A 26,633-nucleotide genomic window follows, 5' to 3' on the forward strand; every position below is an offset into this window, starting at 1 on the left:
TATAGCTGTACATCAGGACTCTGTCTGGACCTATAAATTGTATGTTTATGTATGTGCACTGTGCTTGCTACGGCCATGCTGGGCATGGGGCTGGGCAGAAGGGGAGTAGGGAACAACTGATCCTACTGAGCCAGGAGACAAGGAAGCAGGTCAGGCTGTGATCATGACCTGAAGAGCTTTGGAAGTTCAAAACTCTCATTCTTTCCTTTTTAAACATTACCCTCACATTTATCTGTAAATTTTCTCCTGAGTATGATGTCTCAGCAGCATTAGCAATGAGCCAGGGCTCTGAAAGTGTTGCTGTTTGACATCTTCAAGCTATTTTGAATGAGTGGTGCTGTGTCTGGCAATAGTAGTCCTAGATATGGAGCTCATAAATGGTGCAGTGATTTCCTCACTCAGTTATTAATTGGCCTGTGACAGTGACATTGATGTTGCGGTTGCAGACACATGTAGATTGGAAATTAATAAACTGAGATTGATAGTTATGACAGCCTATAAAAGTCAGACCATCCAAACTCTATTAAATCACTTAATAAAAGCTGAGTGAAAGTATCTAAGAAGTATGAGAAAACCTTGGATTACCTGATTTAAATTTGTTACTTAATGAGAACATAAATATTTAAAACCCATGAATTTATTAACTAAATTAACCAGAATTATTCTAAAGGTATAATTTATGCAGCCAGATCATCAGCCAATGCAGTGTTCATTTAAATTGATGGAGATATGCCATTGTACACAGCTTGAACTCTGTATCGTGATACTGATAAAGTCATATATCCTTTTTAAGCACCCCACATTTGGAGCATTAAGGGTTTTTTTGTGACAGCAACGTAAACGTTTGTCTTATGACTTAAGAACCATAAAACCACATTTAATATTAAAAAAAGTGCTCACTTATGATAACTTACCATTCTGTAAAGTTTATCCTCCAGATCCTGGTTAATTCTTTGTAAGGCTAGGTAATTGTTTTGTATCCTAAAACAAAGATGATATAAAGTAATTGAATGCATTGGGTTTTGTGTTGTTTTTTACCTGCAATTTTCACATCAGTATAAAACCTTGGCTTTCACTATTTGAAATGTATTTTCTTATCACTCCTGTTGCCAGTCAGTGGTTGACTTCGAAATGTAATTACCACCTACTTCCTAAGCAAACTTCTTTGTCATGTTTGTTTACTATATTTAGCAGCAAATTTTACCAAGAAGTGAAAATACGTTTGCCATTCTGCACTTGTGCAGACATGCATCACAGCATGGGAAATTACATGGAGAGATTGTAGTTTTATGTCAGGCTCAGGAATAGTATGTTAGAGTGAAAGCTTGAGCTGTATGCTTAGACAGTACAGAAGAAGATTTATGGAGATCTCTTAAGGAAAATTGAAGCAAAACCCTAGTGACTGTAGCAAAAGCGACATGTGGGCATCACCACGTGACTTAGAAGAGAATATTCCTTCTTCTGACAGAATTCAAGGAATTGCCTATTCTCAAGAGCTAAACACATCCTCTTCAGGAAATACATTTAGCTTAACCTGGAAAAGGTGGGTATTTAGTTTTATCAGCACCGAGGGACTGAATGGAGTCACAAAATGAGGCTTCCCTGCTTATTCCAGAGCGATACACCAAAGAAAATTTTCAGTCTCTACATCTTTAGGTTGTTCAGACAGTAACCTTGGTATTGTAATGAACAAGCTGCATGGCCTGTGGGAAAAACATCACTACTTTAGTAATAGCTGTGCCTTTCTTTTCACAGAAAGTAAGGAGGATAACTCCTTGCTCTTGTTTGTACATATCATTTCAGCAGGATGTAAAATAAATGTAAAACAAATGTTAGAAGCCCAGCTGTGAAAAATCTGTCTGAAAACATCTGTATGTTTGTACTGAGAATCTCGGGTCAATAGGTCAGTTATTCAGTGGTGAGTTGACTTTAGGTAATGTGCATGTGTGTTCACTGTAAGAGTGAACTCAGATGTAATTCAGCAGAAAGTCACTTCCTCTGAAAAGCCTGCATATGGTTGTAGTTTCCATGATGATCAGGAATGAACGGGGATTAAGGAAGTCTCTTTGGCTTATCATATGGTTAGGAGTGGCTGTTGAAACTGGAAGAAAGATCTGCATTTGAACCATGCCATGGCTACAAATCAAGGGGTCCAGAACACCCCTTCCTGGCAGTGTAGCAGAGATGTTTCTGATCTCTCCCTGCTTCTGTTGCCATGGAGATTTTCTTTCCAGTTAAATGATCAAAATTCTCTGTTCAGGGTCAGGCCAGCAGCTCACGGTGTTCCTCGTGAAGCGTGCAGATCTCCAGCTGGGGCTCCCAGTAATACAGTAACATCTGCTGCACGGACCTGGGAGGGGAAATCTTTGACGAGGGCATCTGCTCTGTGGGCATAAATAACAACATTCCCATGGGTGAAACTCCCCAGGGCACTAAGGGTCAGACCAGATTTAGGGTTGCTGTTTCAAACATGCCTTGTGAGCCTGGGGAAAGTTTCAGCATCGTGTACGTTTTACAGAGCTGCTGAGCAGATTTCCTCCCTGTAAGGAGGATCTGTGGCAAAGAGTGTTTGCTAAAGTGGTGACCCAAATGGGCTGAAAATCTGCGCAAGTAGTACTAACCTACAGCTTGATCATTACTCACCGGTTCTCACAGTGCCATTGTGTAAATGTCCAGGTGACTTAAAGGATTGACTGAAGTTTATGGATCTCTGCATTATCCATGCTCCTGTTAGACACAGCATTTGCCACTAAGCCTCTGTATAGACATTTATTTGTGCAGCTGTAGGTATACCTGGGATTTTCACAGCTATTTCGCTGTCAGCACAACAGAGAGAAATCTCAGCGTACCCTGTATCCAGCTTTTCATGGCACTGGAGAAGGCAGAGATGATTTTAGTAAAGCAGTGGAAGCAAAGAGGTTTAAACTGTCTTTGCCTGCAAACAACCACTCAGCACAAACATAGTTATGTTTTGCTTGGAAGGCTGTGTGCTGTGGTGCGGGGAACAAGGATTTAGAAAAATAAGGTAGGGCCTGCTGTCTGCGACCAGAAGTGTCCCAGTACCTTCTCTGTCATGGTCTACAGCTTTTCTCTAGTAAAGCAAAATAGAACAGGCTAAACTTGCTTTGCGCCCAGACAACTCATGGTTTAAGTAGAGGTTGTGTAAAAGTGATGTAAACTTTTAGCAACTGCAACCTCCTAAAGGTTTGCACGGGCTCAAAAGCATCTGCGTAAATTACTGAAAGAAAAGGGGAAAAAATTATTACTTTGGAGCTTTTCTAGCTAAGACATCTCTGTAACCCAGTCTGTTCTGCAGTGTATCTATGTGGAGAGCTCAAGGGAGACCCTAAAGGTTCCCTTTCCATAACTCTGAGATCATGAATAAAACCAGCAGTAATTGCTACTTGGATATCTGGCTTATGCTGGTGTCAATGCATCGCTGGGTTTGCTCCTCAGCTTCTGTTGACACTTTTTTCCTTGATATGGATGACTGTAAGGTTGGTTACCATTGTTGGATGGCAACACTTCCATGCCATAGATGGTAGAGGGTTTTTGCAAGAGCTTATCATAAACAGTTTCTCTGCTTGTAATTTCTTTTTGTCTTTGTCCATCAAATTTTCCTCTGTTATATGTTTAGGGGAAAGCAGCCCACAAACCTTGGTTCTCTAACACATTCATTTTGCACTCAAATAATAGACCACCTCTCAGTAAAATCAAATCCAATCTAAACAAAAAATCCACAGTAAGTATGAAGCTGGACTTCAAAATTGTTTCTATTGAGAAGAGTATGTGGAGGTAGTCAAAATAAGCACAAACACGTGCACACATACACAAGCACACACACATGCACATATATGCATAAAACCCAAATTGAAAATCCACTGTGCCAAAAGAAGTGTCAGCAAATGTGGGTGGCAAGGAGAAATGGACCCAGAAATATATGGAAGAAATTGTTAAAGGGATAAAAGAAGAACAGAGCAATCAAATCAATATTTGGGCAACACTAAAATAAAGGAGGAGTAGGGAAAATTATTCAGATTTGAAAATGATCAGATGAGCAAATGGTAACAACCCTGATTGCAGAAAAAAACATATCCAGATAGCCTGAACATTGTGAAGTATGAAACATTTTAACATTGCAAATATGGCTTATTTGTAAATAAAGGGAAGAGTAGTTCAGCTTCACTACCCTGTGAAACTGCTATAAGAATAAACTCATACAAATTGATAACTTATAATTTTTTGATGGCTTTTTTGTTGTTTTATTATTGATACCCATGTGCCTCCAGGTGCATACATGTGCATGCATTAAATGCATGTTTTGATTCTTGACCAAATTAGGGCCTAATGAAAAATATTCTGACCATATTGAATATTAGGTGTCTGTGCTCTAACATGTTCCTCTCTAAGACTGCAGATCACCACTGAGGAGGAAGTCTACAAAAGCTTCTGTTTCTCTGCTTCCATTCAGTTTCCAGCCCTCTTAAGGCCATGAAATATATCCAAAGTAAAACACAGGCTTCGTCTGACTTTCTCTAAAGAAAAGAAATTCACCCAGAGTGCAGCTTAGCTTTGAAGAGTTACTGTTAAAATAGTAACTTCTTGTTCAAAAAACCTTTTCTCTCTCTGTTATCACAGGTTACTCCAACCTCCTTATGAAAACAAGAGTTGTTCCCCCATTTATTCCACAGCTGAGACAGCTACTAGATTTCTGTTCCGAACACCCATTCAGTACATGAAATGTCTTGATTTCCGTGAAACAATTATGTGTGGGGGCTCATCTCAGTGCTAAATATATGCTTGTATGGGTTTATTTCTCGTGTCTTAAGATAACTCTACTCTGTGGTAAAAGCTAGGATGGGGACCTTGCCAAGCTGTTACTCAGAGTAGGGTCTCAAGGAGGAAACTCAACATGAACTCTGGAGCCCAGTTTTTGTTCCAAGACTGGTATTTGAAAAATTTTTAAATTTTAACTTAAAAAAGCCATCGTGGTCACATCCAGTGGGGACCACTGTGTTATATAAAATCCTCAATCTCTTCTCAGACACTTTTCAAAGCTCAACCTATGCTTTACAGTTAATATTTTCAAACCTACTCAGCCCTGCCCTGCTTTTGCTCCCACTGGGAAAAAAGAAAAAGGCCACCTCTAGATGTTTGTAGAGAGGTTGAAAACTGAAACATCGAGCCACATAAATGACCACCTTGCTTGGGTGAGAGAGAGGAGGCCTAGTGGCAACGGAGGTAATTCTGGTTAAATTAAGACAATAAAAGCTTTCAGAAAGGACTAGAAAAAGATGGCCATTCAGCCTCTCAGAAAAGTTCTGCACTTTACAGTAATGAAAGTTTAATAACAGAAATGTTCTCTAGTACTCAAGTGGGATCTTGTTACACAGGGCTTATTTATTAGGGGGGGTGGGGTTGAAATTCTCTCCCGGTGCAGTGAATAAAGCAAGAGACACATTATTGAGACTAATTCTAGTTTCTTGTTTTTCTCACACTGATTTTCCTCTGTGACATGTTGCTGACACACTTTTGGATGACAGTTTTCTTTCAGACATTATCCTTCTCCAGGTTGAGAAATCTAGTTGTTCAACTTGCCGTATTTCTTGCTATTCTCAATAGAAACATTTTTAAAGCTCACCTCGTAAAATATTTTGGGCTTCCAATATGATATGTCTTCAGGGGAGTAATCACCTGCCTGAAACATAATTTGTAATATAAGTTTTCTTCATAACACATTACAGTGTTCCATTAGAATACTGGAAAGTCAGTTCTACTAATCTGCTATTTGGGTATGAGCGCTAGACTTTGCCATGAGCAAAGAAAGACTGCCTGGTCTGAGTTTTGAAGGGTGCTTAACTCATCAGTACCCAATGAAGTTGATAAAAGGCTTCCTACTGACTAGGAACCCCCTTTGTTTTAATGGAAGTGGGATGGTCAGCCCCTCTGCTGATTTATGGCAGCTGTGTCTGAAATAATGCTTCGAGAGAAAAGAGTACCAGTGTCCCCTGTCCTGTAAAGTAGTGGAGCAAAACTACATCAAGACTGAAGTTATTTTCAATAGCTCTGCTCTAAGGGGAGTGATACAAAAAATATTGTTGGCAAGAAAACAATATGGAGAATCTCCAGACTGCTCTTGATACATATGTGTAGATTTCAAGATCATGATGACACCTGCTTATTTTAACCTTGTTTTAAGAAGCTTCCCCACTTAAGCAAGCATTTAAATTATAAGACTACATTAGGATGCTTCCTAATTTGAGGTCTTACAGTCTCATTCTGTTTAAAATTTGCATAAAATTATTTGGTTGACTCAGTTTGTTGGTTGATTTCTGGCTTTGTTTTGGTTTGTTTTTTGCCTTCTGCAAAGAATGAAAAATATTTCTTTGGGTATAGCCCTGGAATGATTTGTTCTGAATTTCATTTTGACTCATCCAATGAACTAAATCAAAGAGTTCAATTATCTACATCAGTTTAGGAAAGTCCTCACAAGAAATGCAAATACATTTCTGCATAAAGGGATAATTGTAGGTTCAGAAGTTTTGCAAACAAATGAAAAAATGGATATTAAGAATCACTGATAAATTTAGATTACGGACAATTTTAATTAATGCCATGAATGTCAGGAATGCATGCTTATGATAATTTGTCATTAACATTAACTAGGTCCCTGATTTGCAATAGCACTGTACCACAGCTTCAACAATTTTTAATAATAGGTTTTCAGTATCATTCCATTCTACTTGAGACTAAAAAGCGAATGATTTGCTATAGCATAATGTGAAATGTCATAATATTATTTGAATTGAACATAGTCTCAGCTTTGAGGGATGGAAGGCAAAATTATTTTCTCTTGTATCAGTACAGTGGAGAGTAACAACAGAAAATATGCAGCCAAACCCATTAAAAAACATTTATATGTATGTACAAGTAGATAGTATAAGTATATATACGTAGTGTGTTTATAACCTTTGTATGTGTAACTTATATTGTGGCACTAACCCACATATATGTTTACGTATAAACATCGTCATATATATACCCATATAGGTATATTTGTATTTGTGTATTTACTTTCAATACAGAGACATCTTACAGATCACATGTAAATAACTTCATGCAGTGTGTAATATATATTCAGATAAGTGCAATATATATATTCAATATCAAATCAGTATGTAATCAATAAATAATAAATTACGTATGTTTGAGGCCATATGCTTATATTTTTACTTACATGTCTTTATTTTTATTTCAAAAAGTTAGTTACTAACCTTCTCAGTTTTTCAGTTACTTTTTCAAGTTCCTCCTGAGCACGTCTCAATTCTATTTCAAGATACTGACGTGTAGAATCAAATTCCGTTTCAAGCATTTCCAGCTTATGGGTAGTGTACGATAGACGCTTTCGTAATTCCCCCTTCTGTTCTTGCAAAGTACTAGAAAAACAAAGACCACAGCTGTAGAATTTATCTGCTCCCAAAAAGCTTTTCATGATCCACTCTTTGACCAATTCCCTAGAGTAGAGGTTGGCATTAAGCCAAAAAAGTGTGTTTAATAATTTGTTTACTGCACTTTGAAAATCTTCTGATTTAGACAGTTGACTATCTTCCCATCTGTTCTTTCTAGCGCATTTGTTGCTAATATCTCATTAGTTATAATGGAATATTTTGTGAAAGAATCCTCATTAAAATACAAAATACGGTCTAGAGTTTGGTTTCACACAGGATTTTTTATTTTAAGTTATCTTCATGTACTATGACTGAAGTAGCAGATATCTATAGAGCAGCAACTCTAAATAAACTGTGCAAAAAATATTTCCTTGCAATAATCCACGTTATAATATATTTTGTGAAGAAAGAAAATTTTGTCTTGTTTGATTCAATTTCCACTTGAATCCCTGGCCACAGAGCTGCTAGAGTTGTTATCATTCAGCATTTCATCTGGAGAATGGTAATCAATTCATATTATAGTAATTTAAAAATAGTCTATCTGTATTTGCAGTGATGAACCTGGGGATCCTTTCCTTGCTTTACTGGAGTTCGACTGTGACTTCAGGTGATCCAGTCTGCCCTTGCCTCAAATCTTCTTTGCACAACGGAGATCTTTTGTACTTGCCTATTTAGTTTGTAAGCTCCTCAGCCTTCTAGAATGTTTGCCAGTTACACAGCAGGATGAGGTTCCAGTCAGAGCTGGTATCTCTAGAGGTGATTGTAACTTGGTTCAGATACTGTAACCTCAGTACTGAGCTGATCTCTTGGTTTCAGGTAGAACCTCTGAGGCACTACAGAACTGGAGTCTGACATAACCTATAGACAAAAGTGTTACTATGTGATGCATTGTGAATTGCCTTGCTTGTTTTTGATCATATGATAAAAATAATTCATAAAAGAATGACAAATCTTGATTCCCTTTGATGTCAAGTGAGTACTGCCATCAGCTTCATTAGAATAATGTTTTGGGTCTTTAATTAGACAAGAGAGTTGAGAACACATGCCATTCTTCGAGAAACGCTTATCTGAGTTGTCTTCAATGTTACTGTCTTCTCTACAAGCTACGATAGGAGCTTCAGTAAGTTAATGCAAAAGCTTTACAATTGCTGCTTATTTGATCCATGCAGCTTAGAGTTAGGAAACAGTCTAATGTTTTGCCAACACAGCGCTCTATTTCAATTACACATATTGCGTGGTTACAGTTATACTTAGATTACCACATAGTTATTCTCTTAAAATAATATAGTCTAATTCAGAATTTACTGCAGCTCCAGTTAATGCAATCATTTAGTTTTTATATTTCACTTGGTGCATAAAACCCTCAAATTGTCTAGGGAAATGAGAATCTGAACCCATGCTGCTCATTTCTGCATGTCCTCATTTATGATATTACCACATCATGCCACCTTTCACTTGCTCTGCTTCTGGTCTGTTGCTACTCATCCACTCATCTTTGGAAAGAAGAGTGGTCAGTTTTCCTTTCCGTAGCCTGGCAACTTGGATTTTCTTTTCTGAAGTGGGAGTTAAAGTGTCAAAACTGTTTAGAGTGAAAAGAGATTTGATCTCAAGTCTTTCGCTGCTCTAAAAATCTAACCACTAGGATTTCTACAAAAAGTAGACAGTAGGTCCTCCAGCTATGGTTTTGGATAAAAATGCCCAGCCTGCTGCTCCATCCTGGGCAAGTCCAGTTAAGGCAAGTTAATAAGCCAGATCAGGGGAGGTTACAACATCCTGCCACACTGGGGAGTTTTGGCCACAGGCAGAGTTTGACCTCTGGGAGGAAGAGGGGCTGTAGGGTACAAATATAATGGCAATGTCAGGGATATTTAAGTCAGTAATAGCTGGAGACTGCTTAAAAAAAGAGGAAAAAGAGGAAAGTTAATGACCTCCAATAACTTGGTCTTCTGCTTCCTCATGGAAGTACCTTCTCACTTTGGGTCTCAGTTTTGTGAAGATTAGGTAGGAGCAAAGCAACTGACTCCTCAAATGAAGTTGCTCTGCATATACCTGTGTGACTAGGCCTGACTATATGGGGAAATTTGGGGTTCAAAATGTGAGTTCTGGATAAATCTTGATCCTCAGGTGGAAGGCAGTGCTGGTCTGAGATGCCAAATGATGCTCTGGGATCCAGGTCTGGATGGTTTCATAGGTTTTGTCAGCCTGAAGCTTGTTCTAAGGCCCCAGTTCAGCAAAATTTTGAAGGATAAACTTAACTTCAGGCTCAATCTTTTTTCTCTTTGAAGTTCACTTTGAAATATTTGTATTCTTGAATTCTGTGCTTTCAGAATAGGATTACTGATTTGATTAAAATCAAGGCTATCCTAATGACCTTTACAGAAGCAGCCTATATACATATACTGTTCCACGTAATGCTTTGGGTAGTAAAGCATAGCTGTAACCTTGTACAAAATAATAAAAATCCCCCAGTGGTTTAAGGCATAACTTAGGCAACTTCAAAGATGAAAGTTATTCTCATTCAGATAACCATAATTCTGAAAAAACTCTACTCATTTCCACCCAAGCTGTAAAGAAGGGTTGGCATCCTGAAACCCTCCCAAACCTAGCAGAACTCGTGCTTAGTATGGACTTCGGTTAATTCGATACACACAACAGACCTGGCTGTTTTTAAGAGGACTTATTATTTTTAGACAGGAACAATAGCACTGAGGGATATGGTGTAGTAGGGAACTGTCAATGTTACGTTAATGGTTGGACTGGATGGTCTTCAAAGTCTTTTCCAACCTAGACGATTCTGTAATAACATCTGGTTTATGATGGAATTATTTGAGATGTAGTAGTAGATACATTACAGTGAATCATCATTAAAATACAAGTTATTAGACAGAAAGGTAAAAATTTTAGAAACAAAGAAATCATGTTCTGACAAGAATATGCTGAATGGAAGGAAATTTACAGCCACTTGAATGGGGAAAGAAAAAAAGAAAAAAAAGACCCCAACTGGGAAAGCATTTAACTTTTATCTGCTTTAATATATTTATTAAGCCAAGCAAGTTCTGAAGAGATAGCAGATTTTAAGCAGTGACACAATGAAACTTATGCTTATGATTGGCAAAAATAGGGAAAGTTTCCCAAACATGGGACTGAAACCGCTGAATGGGTACTAATAGCTATAACACTGAGAGCAGATTTCCCAGGATTTCCAAGACGGTTTCAATTTCTGCATGACTTGAGCCATATCTACATACATTTCTGGTTTAAGGTAAAGCCTTAAACTTGTTTTCTCTTGCTTGCAGTTACATATGAACAAACACCAAAGAAGCAAAGGCAAGGCAAGTAAGAGACACAGTAGAAAGAATGACATAAAATGTGTCAAATTTACTATCTCTAATAGCAGGATCAGAGGGTCAATTTTTGTTTTATACAAATCTAGGTATTTCATCAGCTTTTTAGTTTTTTTGCATTTCTTATGAAACAGATATTCCTCTCATCAGCTTTTTAATTTTTTGCATTTCTTATGAAACAGATATTCCTCTGAAAACCTTCCCCCTACTGCTAGTTTCCAGTGCTATCACATAATACCATGTCTGAACTCTCTTTCCTTATGCTGTGTTGCATAGTTTCTTGTTCTAGAAATCTGGGCTTTCTATAAGCAATGCTTAATTTTGTTGTAACCCTGTAAATTTGATAGTAGTAATTTAGACAGGTTTGAAAAGAAGAAGAAGAAAAAAAGTCAAAACGTGGAGACATAAGGTCAAGCATTTAGCATTTTCCTTTTTCTCCAAAACAACCAAGTCCACAAACTAGCTGCATTTTGTTTCTGCTTGTCACACACCACTTCATTACAAAAGTTCATGTTGGTTTATCAATGTATTTTATTTCATGATTTATCTTCTATAGCTAGTTGGCTCTCATAATTCTTTATGTGTATACAATAAAGAATATATATATCCAGCAAATACATTTTTATATATATATATATATATATATATAAATTGTTTAGTTAAAAACTAAGGAAAATAATTCAGTGGAAAAAATAGAGCCAAGAGAAAGAAGAAGACTTATTTGAAAATAATAATAATAAAAAAAAAGTATTGCAAAATCTGGTAGTATTATGTTTTAGAAAACACCAATCCCGTACTTCATGGATTTCCTGAACCTCTGACAGCTGGGAGGAATTACAGGACGGGATCCAAAGTCCTGTGGAGTATGATCTTTTGCGTAAGCGGTTCTCTATTTTTCTAATGATCTCCAAAGTCCCACTCCTGTGACAACCAGTGGTTTGAACGTCATTGCCCATTCTACTTCATTAAAGTACTTCTCTAAAAACAAGGACAGTAAATATAATACTAAATATTTAGACTGGTGAAAGAAATCCTCTCAAGGGAAACTACTTTGAAGGTTGTTAAAAACAGGTCTTCAGACTCTCTGAAGTATTATATTCACCAATTAGCTCTGTTTATACTCATTGAAAATATAAAATAGATATGAAAACATATATTGGCACACAAATTTGTGCCCACAGACATTGTAATGCTGCTAGTAATTGTCAGGTCTGCTAGTAATTGTCAGGTTTGAATTCTGGAATTGCTCCTTGCTGGGGAATCTGAAGCCCTCTTCCCTTAGGCAGTGTTCCTACAGAGACACCAAGCCTCACTGTTGAATCCCATTGCTGGAGTTGATCTTCAGTAACGATTCAGAGGCCATTCAGGGGAGATACTACCAGGTGGGAGTTAGCACTACTCAGGCTCTACATTTAGTGAAAAGAGGTCTATTTTACAGGACAAAGATGAGAAGGCTGTGCAGGAAAGTTCAAGTACCACCAAATACTCCTGGTACTTTCCTGGTGTTAAAATTTTGCAAGTTCAAGTACCACCAAATACTCCTGGTACTTTCCTGGTGTTAAAATTTTGCCATCCTAGCTTGCACAAGAGTTGAAGCAAACAGATGTTTGCATTCCTGGTGTCACCTTTCCCTATACAATAAACCTCTGCATACAAAGGGTGGTGAGTGGTCAAAATGGACATTTTTTCCCTACATGTTCCCACCAGCTTGTGTGTTAAGCTGAGCATCGGTTCCACTCTGCACATCTTCAGCCCCAGGGAAGGGTGCGCAGGTCAATGAGCACAACGGAGATGGACAACATGTGTCTATCTCAGCCTGCAGCCATTGATCAGGATTCATCTGTAGCGCTGTCTGGAGAAGCTCCTGGTGAACGTATTTTCACCAGAGCATTTTGAGCAAAGCTGAGATGCCATGTGGCGACAGCCTATTCTGAGGAAGGTGTGCTGGAAAACAAGCAGGTTTTCATTGTACCTGTCTGATCTTCTGCCAGCTCATCTGCCTGGCAGGTGGCCTGATGACAGCGGAGTGCTGGCATGCAAAACTGGGGCTGTTCAGCTGTCTGGAGGCTGGAGGATTTCTAGAAGTTGTTACCCTCAGACAGCCCACAAAAAGGGTGCTTCCTGAGCTGTTACCCCCCGAGAGTTGATGTCCATGGGGCTGCCCCATCGGTGGAGCATCCTGGAAACCCCACATCTCCACCTTGCTGGTCCAACTGTTTTGGCAGCACTTTCACGTCTGCCTGCCACCCCAAGGATTTGCTTTGTAGATGATTCTGGAATGTTGTTCAAAACTAGAGCAAAACCATTTTCTTGAACTGTTGAAATTCTCCCTAAATGGACTGATTACATTCCTTCACAGAGCTCTAGGAGAGAGTAAAACAAAATATTATTCATGGTGTTAGGGAGGAAAATTAAGAGTGAAAGGAATGCAAAACAAGGGCAAGATACATGCCCATGTAGAAAGTACTGAAAAAAACATACTGAAAGTTCTAATTTCTGTGTAGTGAAACAGAAGTTTTGATGCAGCTGTGAAATCCTAAATCAAATTGTGTTTTGTGTGTAAACATCCTGCCTTGGGGGAAGGAATGTGTAAGTAGGAACTAACCTGGACCGGGGTTTGGGGCTCTGAGTCTTGTACCTGGCTTTGCGAGATGTGCCTGGCGTTATACTGGGCGAGTGAGTTAAAGCAAGACTGACTGGACAAGAGGCAAATCTCAATACTGCTGGTCAGCTCTGGCTCCCATTCTTAGTTGGTCATAACAAGCAGGCACTATAAGGATGAAATTAATCTGACCTATTTTAGAAGCCTACTTTCAGATGAGGTGACGCAAATCTGGAAGTACCCTTTTCCGTTAATTACAACGGGAATCTAGTCAAGTAGCTCAGATGTAGACAACCACATCTTATCAGATAACTCCCCCTCTTCCTGACTCAGTACTGTATGTATGAGATGAGGTAAAAGTATGCTCTTTCTCACTTGCTTAGATTGTGTGGAGGACTGCAAAAAAGAACCACTAAATGCTTTTAAGGTGTTTATCAGATCTGTTTCGTGTCTGCAATGTGTCACATTCTAAAAAAAAGGCTTCATAGGATCAGGAATTTGGGAGCACTGAGGGAAATTGAAACAATATATTCTGGAACAGAATTTCACAAGACATCTTTTCTTCTTACACCCTGTGGGTTTTTATCTAGGGAAAAGTCAAAACCAGTCAGCCCTACACAGACACTTGCTGTGAAGGAGTCTAAAGAGCAGGACAGGGTTTCTGGGAAGGGCCAAGGGACCACCTGTGAGCCCAGCCATGCCGTGCTGACTTACACCACTGGTGACAGCCAGGACCAGTGACTGGTGAGCAGCCAGAGAGCCTGGTTTGTGCACTTTTTTTTTCTGGAATTGCTTTCCCCACAGTGTGAGGCTGCTGCTCAGTGTGGATGCTGCCCAGGGTGGATATGCTGCAAGAAAGGCACCCAAACCTTGCCTTAGCAGGAATAACTTTGAGACAATAGTTGTGTCATTGAACCTGACCTCTTGAAAATGTTTTTCAGATTTGTAGTTGTTGGGAAATGAAGTCCAAGCATTTTACAAGTGTTTTCTAGATTAATGAAAGATCTTTAATGAAGCAGCAATTGGATTTCTATATTAATCAAGTTTTGATTATGTGTTACATGCTCAGGGTCACTGTTTCAAAATGGTAATGTTAAAGCTGTCTTCCATGTCTACAGTTTTTGTGGCTAACCTTGTGCTTGCTTCATGTGATTAGAAGGGGGATGGGATCAAATTACAAAGTGTAGATCCAGATTCTGAGAAACCAACTAGAGATTGAAATTAGTTTTACTGGGGAAGTAGATTAAACTGCTGCAGCTCAGTACACAAATCCCAACGCTCTTGTGTTCTTTCATTTGTACCCAAACAAATGCATTCACAAATGCGTATCCGAGTTCTACAACAGGCATTTTACCATAAATTCAACCTCACATACACTTTCTTCAGCTTACCTATTTTTTTGCAAATTTTCACCAAGGTCTGTCAGGTGTTTTTTTTCACTACAGCATATCCACCACATTTCTCCATTACTTTCAAAGAAGTTGTTAAATATTTGAAACTTCAGAGTATGAACAGTTTGCCTGTCAAATTGCATGGAGATTTTTTCCTCCTATAGATATATATACACACATATACACACACATATATAGATAGATTTCTTTTGGAGTTTTTTTTTTTTTTTTAACAATTAAACTGTTTGAATTTTTTTTCCCGTACTCATTTTCAAAATAAACAACCTGAAGCTGGGTTTAGATTGTGAGAATGAAGGCCTGTACATATGTTTTAGAATAAATGTGTGGGTGATAGAAATGTGGAGCTCAGATAGTTTCCAGATGACTGATGGGCACATAAAACAAGTAACAGAGCCCTTTCCTTAGGTTCCAGGCATTTTGGCAGAATTTAAACTAGAGAAGAGGGATGGTTTATCAAAGACATTAAAGAGAGTCATCTGGAAGGGAGATGGGGGCAAAAAAGAGATGTTTACCAGCTGAAGTCCGAAGTGCTGTGGGACATATCCTTAGCATGAGCACCTATTTACAGCACCTGGAGAGCTGGTACAGTCACCTTAAAACAGAAGTATTGCTAGATTTTGGAAGGTAGCTTTTCTTCATTTAGAATGTGAGTACCTGACTCGTGTAATTTGCACAACGAAAAATTCAGACCAGGCAAGAGATACTATATGGTGAATGCATCTAAACTGTGCTGGGCTTATTTGTGAGAGGTCAAAAAGAGATACCTCTCTTAAAAATAAAACTGAATGATGTTTTGGTTATATTGACTAGACAGTCTTTCATTGCAGAATGGGTGACTTCTCTAACAAGTATCCAAAGCCCACAGACACATCCATCCAACAAGAGCATTCAATGTTAACCGTAATATGAGGCAATTAAGATATGAAAATTCAGTTGCATGTTGACATGCGAAAACCCCTTAGAGGATCAGCTGTCAGCACTGAGTTGTCTTAAGTGAATGCCATTATTGTTAGTGGACCGTGGTAAGATTTTTGAAATATGCTCATAATGAAGACATACAACTTGTCCTTTATTTAAAGGTACTATCCATAACCTAAGGCTCTGAATGGATTGAACAGAAATACCAGGAATAAAATTACAGCTTTCAGAAATAGACACTAAATGTGTTTTGATTATTTTAAATGAAGTTTCTTCAGCAGGCGATTGTGATTTCCCCAATGTGCTGAAAACTGCAAAGGGCAAGTGAAAATGAACAGTGAGAATCCAGACTGGCATCTAGGAAGCACATTACTGTGCAGAGCATTAAGAAATCAAGGCTAAAGAGCAGATCATGGAGAGAGAAAGACATGGACTTGCACCATCCACCACGAGCAGTTGTGCTGGCTAGACAAGCAGTGTGCTTGGTGCAGGGCTGCATGGAAGGGAGAGCTGAGCCAGCTCTCTGAGGACTGATTTAATACTTCTGCTAACTTGATTTGGATCTGGAGTCTTCAAAATATGATTCTGTTTCCTATTAACAAGATGACCACTTTTGCTTACGAGACACTTTTGAGGTTAAATACCTGACTGTAGTCAGTGTGGCCGCATGCAAGAAGTGAATGCAGTGCACAGGGAAAAAGAAGGAGTCTTGTACCCAAATTCAAAGGTGACTAAAGCAGAGTGAAACAGTGGAAGCAGCAGAAGCTGTTATGATCTCTGCTTTTCTCCCAGCTGCCTCCTAGTGTCTCGTTAGGCTCTTCCTAAAGTCTGTGGAGACTGACTGATTTCAGCTCCAGCAGTAGACTCTTAACAGCTGAGTTCAGTAAGTAATCCTACAGAAGTCTGAATAAAGACTGTCCCTGTTCAATTTGTTTCTCAGCATTGCTAGAAAATGAAAGGATGAACAGGTGGAAAATAAAGTTGCAAGAGAAGAAAAAAAGCGTTCGATTCAAGGAGGGATACATGTTTTCTGACTCATCCTCTAGAGGTAGGAAGAGTATGTTTGTTTTCTCATGATAATGCAGGACTCTGCTCATGTTCATGCCCTACTCCAAATTGTCTGCATTTTCCGAATGTTGCCTAGTACTCTGGACCACATCTTAAATGAGTCGGCTGGTGAAACTGGGAGAGAAGAGAGTTGAATTCTGGCATGGTGAACTTCAGCCAGCATTTGTCCAAGAGAGCAGAGACATAATGACCCTGACCATTCCTAGGGATGAAGGGGTCTTCACATTGCTTGCTGTCCAGACTCTGCTCTTGACGTAACTCTGGAATAAGATTCACCTCTGTAAAAGATGCTGTTTTCTGGCTTTCCAGAGGCCAGTATGTTTGCATAAAACATTTGGCTAGAAGAAATGACTTACAATGCAAAGTGGCAGGGCACAAAAGATAAGAAAGCAGCAGAAAAGGCTGACTGCAACAAATACTTCTTGCTGTAACAAAGGCTATTTGGGGGGGGCTGCCTCACACAGAAAGTGATTTGAAGTTGTTGAACAGACGTTGCCTGATTTTTAATGTCTGGCCGAATCCTAGCAGTCTGCACTGCGTCTCACTAGGGAATGCAGACTACTAAGCAGTGATGAGAAAGGAGGAAAAAAAAAAACCAGTGAGGGATTGAGAAATCGAGGTAGCAAAATTAGAGGTAGACTTCAATTTATGATTTGGAAGCCAAAGAGAGCTCTCCAGGCGATTGAGCAAGCTGCCTTTGGTTGCAGCAGCTCTCCTTACAGCTCTGAGTGGCCAGCTTCTAGATTGCTTTGGTTTGTAGTCACGGATAAGCACTCCCCCTGGAAATTACTGAAAGCAGCCTGCCACATCAGCTCACAAGCTTCTAAAGTTATATTTTAATTGTGTTATTAAACCTTTTTCACTTTGCTTTTGTCTGTTTCCTGATTCATCTGGATCAAGCTGTGCTGGAACAGGAATGTGGTTCCTCCTGATTTGTGCTGTTTATTTGTGATAAGACATATCATGAGAATGGGTGAAGCCCAGTGCCCAGAAGTGAGCTGAAATTTATCTTACTCCTTCTATTAAAGGACTGAGGTTGGAGGTGTGGTAAGGGAGTACTACAGAAATGTGCTTTAGTAGTAGGGAAAGAATTTTATTCCTGTTTCATTCGGTATAAAGCATCCAGACATAGGTTGAAGGACAGAGGTTATTATCTCTCTTCTCACCTTAGCTATTTCCTTCCTTTCCTAATCTTTTTTCCTCTGATTTGAAATTCATCTTTGCCTGGCTCAAGGGACTCTTTTTGGTGGGCTGGCTTAGCACTTCCCATCAGGAAGTTTATGCTAAGCAGCTGAAAAAATTAAATATACTTTTTTTGGCTCCAGGACCAGTCAGACAGAATTACTACTGGGACTGGGACTGGGGGGAGGAGGAACTGCAGATGGTACTGCTTTTTTCCTTTATAAGCGTTGTATATTATTTTCTTTGCATAAATTACTGAACTTTCTCTTTAATTATATCTGGTCACAGTTGCATTTTGATCTTCTTTTGTAACAGAAGTCCTACAAGACAGAAGCTCCTTTTGTATCTCTAACCTGAATCCATAGGTGCTTGCCTTTAAAAAAATGTTAATACATGCCAGATATTATTACTAAGAGTATACCAGATGATGCTGTTGTTGTTTAGAGTGAGACACAGCACTGACCCCTCAGACATTTTCAGCAGCCATTGGTGCAGTCAGTTCTGCCGCAGTCTCTGTACTTTATCATTTAGTTCCCCCATCACACAGAGCTGTATGACATTACCAGAGCACCACGACAGAACTCTAGGGACTTTTTGGAAGGCTTCCTGGAATTAGAATAGATCACTGGTTTGTTAACACAAGCAAACAATTAAATTAAATTAATTACTAATTTGATTTAATAAATTGATTAAATAATACTTCTTAGCCTGGGCACACCAAAATTCTCAGCTGTGCACATGTAATTCAAATTCTGAGGGAAACTATTACTACACACGGACTGATGTATAAGGTGTTGAACAGGAATAATGAAAGCTACTGGCTGTATCTGAATGAACTTATTTTGCCTGAATATTTCAAGATATTTTTAGTTTTCTTACAATAACAAATGATCCTCAAGTCTTTGATCAAACTGATATTACAGCAAAAGAAAAAAAGGAAAAAAAGGCAAAGGAATTGCCATCTGTCGCCTTTGGCTAATCATTCAGAGCCCTACCTTGTTTTATATACTGCAGCACACTATTTTAGGACTTGTTAACTGAGAAGTCTTCTGCTCTGCAAGAGTATAAATGAGTTCACCTCTAGCAAGTTCCCCACTGTTCAGCATGTTGTGCCATCATTTCATACACTCTTCCTCCCAACCTAATGTCATGATTTATTAGTTCAGTCAAGTCTATTTTATCCTGCTCCCTCAGCTGAACTGGCTTTTCAGTGAAAGACTCTGTTTTGTCACCTTTTTTGTGTATGTATGGGGAAGGAGAGGGAACAGGACTGCATTCCTCCAAACTCCTGTTAGCAGTCCAGCACCTTGACATTAGCTCTTCTGTAGTTTTTGGAGTGAGCCAGTAAATGAAGGAGCTCTCCGCAAGTCTGGAGGGACCAAATCAGGCAGTTGGGATTCATCTGAAAAGTTGCTTGCACTATTCATGTGAAAAGCAATACACAATGTGCTTCTTCAGAGGGGACCCAGGAGCCCTCTGCTTCCACCTACCCTGCGGACATAGCACCTCAAAGAACCACACGGAGTGAGGAAGCAGCATCATTACTACAGGCCCTCCCAAAATTTTCTCTTGTGCCTGAGATGTGTGTTACCTAAACACAGGCTGCTTTTATCTTTTTGCCTTATAGCTGAACTACTTTAGCATTCTAGGTGAACTGAGGCTTGGGGTTTTTTTGTCTTGCTGAAATTTTTGTTGCTTTCTCATTAGTTTTTCAAAGGTTAAGGTGCACCAGGCTGGATAAAATAGAATCTATACTCATTTTGTAAGTGCTGACAGTTGTCATACTCACTACCTTTCATTTTCTCAAACAAATGTGGGGTTTTTTTAGTTCCTTCAGAAAGCTTGTGCTTTCAATATAATTGGAAAACAAGTTTACAGATGAATTTTCAAAGTCTAGATATGTTGAAACAGTGTGATTAAGATTTCAGTTAATGAACAGGAAAGAAAAAAGCAAGCTTTCAGGAAATACTAAAAGGTCTCTAAAAGTTTAGATTTTTGGGAGCTTTTTAAAAAACGGAGGAAAATTAAAATTATCAATCAATTATCTTTCAATGCTGTTTATTTTTTTATGAAATGGTTAAATGGCCTGAGCTAAAATCCTGGATTTGTGCATTTTAAGCTTTGGTATACTTGGAGACAAACTGTGGTATTGTCATCCATAAGAGTAAGCTTATTGTCTTTTGAAACTAAGAACCGCAAGTGGACAGTGATGGTAGGAAAAGAGATGTTTTTCTTTAGAGAGCCCTACAGAAAGGCTACTAAATGTCATCCCAGGACTCTGAACTTCCTCACGGGCATCCATTTAAAAAGAGCACAGAAGATCAAACTCCGTGATTACGCTGGCTGTGTGAATTTGTTCTGATTTTAAGACTTTCAAATATTCAGTCAAATTGGAATCACAGAATTGGGGTCAAACATTCTAAAGAACAGTTTTATATGCCCTGATTCGCTTCACTGGACATCTCGGTTTTAACAAGGAAAGCAGCAGAGCAAAGATATTTTTGCATCAAGCTCATCTAAACCCAGATAAGAGTAGAGGGCATGTGCAGAGCCCCAGGGGACTGAAAAACAGGAATTTAAACCACTCTTCCAAGATTGTTGCTTTTTTTCACTCCACAGAGTGTAGAACATCCAAAAAAATACCAAAAGAATCTCACTTATGTCTTTCCTGCACTAGCAGCACTCCTTAGACAAAAATTCACATTCAAAGAAAATCGATTGCAAGAAGACAATCTAAAGCTTAGCCTGTCTTTATTTTTTATCTAATTAACTTCTTACTTTGAAATATATTTCAATATTTCATGTAATTGAAAACAATAGTATCAGTGAATGACATTTCTTCTACATACCTGCCACTTGAAATAAAGTCAAGCAATAAAGAACAAAGAGAGAATTCAGGAGAAAAAGTAGAAGAAAATCTAAGCAAGATATGTAAAAATGAGTCATTACATAAACTTATACTATGTGCTGCATAGGAATGTAAACTAGAATCAGTCATAACTCCTCCATCCTTTCAACACCTCTGTACCTATGGCATTGAAAAAATTTTTACTTTGGGAGACCGATGATTAATGTAAACCTGATAAAGGACAGAATATATACATACCAGCAATTATGAAGGGTGGGTGAAGGGCCCAGATAGCTGTGACATCAACAATGAAATGCAATGCAACGGTATTATAAGAACTAATCCATCAGAAAAAAATATTAACTGGTAGTAGGCAGCTGTGGATTTTGCAGCTTCCTAAAAAACGTTCAGTTTTTATACACGTTAATAACCATTATTACAGGCTTGGCTGAGGCAAGCATCTAGAGTACTATAATAAACAGGTCTGCTGTTATTTCCCTAGTTCAGAAAACATAGTGCAATTGAACGATGAGAGACTACAGACTGACGTGAAGAAATGATACATTTTTACGGACATCAGAAAGTTAGAAAGAAAGCATAACTTCACAAAACATCACTTATTAGTTACCTGTCCCAGAGAGTAGGTGAAGATTTTGCGAGCCTGCCCTGGAGAATTCTAGGTTGCCATAGGCAGGTTGGCACCCAGGAATTTCGTACCCTGCAGCATGAATAGAGGATAAACCATGGCTAGGTATGGCTCATAAGACATACGAGTGATAACCTAGCTAGATTTGCTGCATATTAGTAGGCTATGGCATAATTTGGTACTAATTATTCTGTATATCTTACTTTAAAGCAGTATTAAAACTACAAAAAAAGGTGATGTTACAGCACAGACATTTTCTTGTATGACTATTGTAGGTCAGAATAAGCATTTATAATTGACCTTATGGTGGCTGTAAATGGGTGCTACTCCTTCTGTTTTACTGGAGAAGCATTTGGTCTTAAGATTTGTGAATCAAGTCCTTATATTTTTTGCATTATAAAAACATCAGATTGAACTAATTTATGCTTCGCTGAAAGAGGTCTGCAAAATTCCTTCTGAGCACCATAGTGAGACCATGTTTAACAGTGTTAATTAAATCTGGGCTGAGGTTCAGTTCCACATACCAGGTTCCATGCACATCTACCAGCCGCAGAACAATAGCTGCAAAATATTTGCTGGAAATGAAAAACACAAAGAAGAGCAATCTGAACTAGCAATATAAGCTATGAATAACACACAGCAAAAACAGATTCAGAGCCTAGAAGGCCAACGAGGCAGGCAAATTAGCAATGAGAGCTGTTGTCCAACATTAGCATCAAGCAATGCTGGTAAGATTCAAAACACTCTGTTCAGTCCTTAGTCAAGCAAATTCTCACTCAAGTCAAAAGTGTTTTTTCCTGAGTAAAATCTGAGTAAGGACTACTGCATTTGGCCACGCAGAATTCCTCATACAGTACTGCTGTGTTCCTCTACAATATCAGAAATGCAACCTAACATGCCTTGAAGCATAAACTCAGTAAAGGGTCATTTTTTTCCTCACTCAAGCATATTCATATTTATGAAGCAGAGTTTTTGCATAAGCTTTCCCTGTGGTCAGTGATCACTACACATGCAGAAAATCCTACCTTCCAGCATTTGTCATCAATTAACAGTGGGTACTGCAAAGTAGGGACCTTCTGGACCGTGGACACATTCTAGGAGCAGTAACTGTGCTCCAGAGAGCAGCAGAGAATCTGTGTTTATGAGACAGGAGAACTCTGCTGAGTCTCTTGCCACTGCTGTAAGTCCACCCTGGGATCAGCTTCATGTCAGAAACTACTGGCAGCAAGATATTGCTCTTTAAGACACTCTCAGGAAAAGCACTAAGTGAATTCCAGCACGTTACTCTAGTTGTAACACTGAGTTCTTCATTGAATAAGGAACATTTAAGTATCTTTTAACTTCTTCTGTACCAGACTTGGATGAAGTATGTGAAGACACCCAGGGAGAACAGAAAAAATGAGATGCATCAAGGTTTAGGTGTTGTCATCACATGAATCTACAGCAATATTAACTTTAAACTCAAAGTGGAGGTGAGAATAAATCTCTTCAATCTGTAATACCTCAGTATTGTCAGTTCTTCAGTGAGCTGTCAGTATTTGGATTATGTATTTCTCAGAGTTTTTCTGATGTCCTCAAACTGAAAATCGCATAATCAATAGGTGCATACTTATTTAATACATACCAGTTGTGTGGTACTTTACTATGCATTCTCATTCTCAGCTGTGGGTGTCAGGAGAACAGTCCATTTTAGGAATAAAGACTTGGAAATGATCTCTACCTGGCTCTCTATTTTCTATCTGTATATTTATAGGTACAACATTATAAACTGTTCCTAAAAATCAGGTCTTTGAAATCTTAATTTTGAAAAAAATCAGTGAGTTCAGACACAGGTTTTTTCCAGAATAAGTGCAGATTTTCTAAAGCAGCATATTTTGCATATTTCTCCGCACTTCACTGAGAAAATCTCCATAGTAGTTTTCTAATGAAATAATAAAACTTGCAAACTCTGAGATAGATGAAATGAAAACATTGGTCTTTTCAAGCCCACAGAATTAATTAATTTGTGGCTCTTGGAGCAAAGAAGACATTTGAGCTTGGCGAAATCTCTGCTGTTTTCAGACCCATTAACAGCTCTCTTCCATGTAGTCTTAATCTAACCTATCTCATACCTTTTAGTAATGTATACAGCAAATAGCTTTGCTATAGATAATCCTGACAAAACATTTTAAGGTTGTGAAATGTTTTGACAGAGAGGGGAGGGGTGTGAACTCCACTTTAGCTTTTTGCTCAATGTTTTTCCTGACATCTTTTCAGTAGTAAGTCCCATGTAATTGCTCCATAAATGAGCTAATGCAGAGAAAAGCTCTCTGCTCTAAGTGTGGTGGGTCTTTCAAAGACTCCCCAAAGGGATTTAATAACATCCTATCTCAGATAATCAGTGTCAGTTGTAGTCAGTCTAATCACATTCTCATGTGGAAGGTTGAAAAATAATTAGTAACTGTAAGATTTATTTATTTGCCTGATATACAAGCACAAAAATGAATTTGTCTGCTTCTGCAATTTACATGGGATATTGTTTTTTCATTGGCAAATCAGAAATCAGCAAAACACAGATACATTTTTGTCTAAAGCAACTGTAAATTTTAAAGGAAACAAAATGGAAAAAGCTCCCAGTTCTGTTACTGTGTTGTTCTCTTTCTGAAACTGTGCTTGTAAGAAAATTATAACCATTGAAAGTACTAAATAAGCCTATTTAAAAACAATATTGTATAGTTGCTGTATAGAAATAGTAGCTTACTACAGGAAAAATATCAGTCCCCAAAACCTGATGATAAAGTATTTCAGATTATCAAATTTTAAAATTACTTTTTATTATGTCAGAGCATGATAAAGTAACTAATTTTCCTCTTCTTTCTACAGAGCTTCCCTTATCCCTCACTGATGTGATTGAGACCGACTCCAGTGTCAAGTGAAGTTCAAATTTGGGCATACTGCTGTAATAGTCTGTGTTTCCTTGTCTTGTCCTAGAACATGTTACTTCAGATACCGTCTGTGGCTCATCTGACAATAATCACAGAGGATACTTACAGACCTATAGCCAATTTGAAAAAAAAAAAAAAAAGGTGGATTTCTCAGTGAAACACGATCAACACTTATTTCACTGTCTAGAGAAGAACAACTCATCAGTTTCAGTGGCAGATGGTGACTGATCCACCGTGCCTTGAGTAGACTCATACAGACTGCTTGTACAGACTGTCTATTTAAGAAATACTGTTATCAGAAAAGTAAATACAATGCCCCTTATGATCCCCTCTCCATTTTTCACAGGTGAATAAAATTTATAGCATCTGATATGTATAAAGATCCCTGGTTCATGTACTACTCCTCAAAACCGCTGCTCTTTTTATGGTAGGTTTATTGTGTTTCCATGGCAAGGTTTTGGCAGTTGGGGGGACTACAGGGGTGGCTTCTGTGAGAAGCTGCTAGAAGCTTCCCCCATGTCCGATGAAGCCAATGCCAGCCGGCTCCACACGGACCCGCCACTGGCCAAGGCCAAACCATCAGCGACAGTGGTGGCACCTCTGGGATAACATTTAACAAGGGGGAAAAACTGCTGCGCAACAGGAGCTGGAAGAGAGCGAGGGTATGAGAGACCCAGCTCTGCAGACAGCAAGGTCAGTGCAGGAGGGGCAGGAGGTGCTCCAGGGGCCAGAGCAGAGGTTCCCCTGCAGCCCGCGGTGCGGCCCACGGTGAGGCAGCTGTGCCCTGCAGCCCGTGGAGGTTCACGGTGGGGCAGATCTCCACCTGCAGCCCGGGAGGACCCCACACGGGATCAGGTGGATGTGCCCGAAGGAGGCTGTGACCCCGTGGGAAGCCACGCGGGAGCGGGTTTGCTGGCAGGGCTTGTGACCCCACGGGGGACCCACGCTGGAGCAGGCTGTGCCTGAAGGGCTGCACCCCAGGGAAGGGACCCACGCTGGGGCAGTTCGGGGAGAACTGCAGCCTGTGAGAAGGACTCAGTGGAGAAGTTTGTGGAGGACTTTCTCCCATGGGCAGGACCCCACACTGGAGCAGGGGAAGGGCGCGAGGAGTCCTCTTCCTGAGGAGGAAGGAGTGGCAGAGACAACGGGTGATGAACTGACTGCAACTCCTATTACTGTCTCTCTGTGCTGCTGAGGGGGAGGAGGTAGAAAAATTGAGAGTAAAGTTAAGCCTAAGAAGAAGGGAGGGGTGGGGGGGAGTGTTTTAAGATTTGGTTTTATTTTTCATATTTCACATAGGATATACATGGTTATTTTACAAATGCCAATGCAAATCTGAATGATTTTTCTGAAATAATGTGTTTTTCAGAAGTTGGAGAATTTCGTAGTTGCTCCACTTGTGAATGGAGGACAGTGAATAGACTGGCAGTGTCTAAGCAAAAGCCACCCCAAATCTTGTGACTGTTAAAGGGAGAAGGATTTTCTGTGGAGCAGGAAAGAATGTGTCCTCATCTGATTTTAGCTTAAACTCCTTGCTCTTTAAGACCTGAAGGAGGTTTGAAAGTCACCCTTAAACTGAGCTGTGCTATTATGATTTCTGTACTTGCCCAATTCAGCCCTATTTTACCCCAGTATGAAGAAATTAAGCACAAGAACAACTATTTTTGCTTTTATTAACAGCATGCAGGTATTTTAAGGGCATGCTTTTATAAACAGTAATAACCCTAGATGAAACATTGACAGAGTAAGCTGGAAGAACCACAGGGACACATTGGAACATACTGTCACGACTTTACCTCCACATCCCATCCTCACTGAAGAGGCACGTGGCAGTGATGCTGATTTAGCATCACAGACTTGCAAGATACGTCAGCTGTGCTTGCTGCCTACTTTCCTTCCAGTTATGCCAATGTAGGTAACTGGCTGTCATCTCCATGGAACAAAGGCTGGAGGTAATAAAAATGTCAAACAATCCATTTTCTGTAAGGGGGTGGCAGTTCTATTCTTGGAGTTACCCAGATCTATGACCACAGCATTAAATAATGTAAAACTGCTGAAGGAACTGCAGCAATATATCTTAATGAGCATTTTAAATATAATTCTCTAATTGAAAAACAGGGTCCTATGGAACCTTGCATGCCCCCTAGTTGGAGTAATCCGCAGGGACTGGACCAGTACCTCCACAGTGTGGACACAAATGGTAACAGAGTACCTGGGAATATAAAGAGGCTGGGAATATCC

The 26,633-nt window shown here is 39.2% G+C and overlaps 1 protein-coding gene across 5 annotated transcripts in view; it reads right to left on the minus strand.

The window, feature by feature from the left end:
* Nucleotides 1–26,633, minus strand: part of BEGAIN (brain enriched guanylate kinase associated) — a 161,289-nt gene that overhangs the window by 56,192 nt on the left and 78,464 nt on the right. For 3 of the 5 annotated variants that reach the window (XM_074909295.1, XM_074909294.1, XM_074909296.1), the window contains 2 exons: nt 7,275–7,436; nt 915–981 (listed from right to left, as the gene is read on the minus strand). In XM_074909295.1, coding sequence (XP_074765396.1) covers nt 915–981; nt 7,275–7,436 — 229 coding nt within the window. Of the gene's footprint in view, nt 1–914; nt 982–5,641; nt 5,699–7,274; nt 7,437–21,450; nt 21,541–26,633 lie in introns of all 5 variants that reach the window. The other 2 variants (XM_074909292.1, XM_074909293.1) reach the window with 2 other exon arrangements.

Source organism: Athene noctua, chromosome 6 (genome assembly GCF_965140245.1).
Source record: "Athene noctua chromosome 6, bAthNoc1.hap1.1, whole genome shotgun sequence".
Classification (NCBI taxonomy): domain Eukaryota; kingdom Metazoa; phylum Chordata; class Aves; order Strigiformes; family Strigidae; genus Athene; species Athene noctua.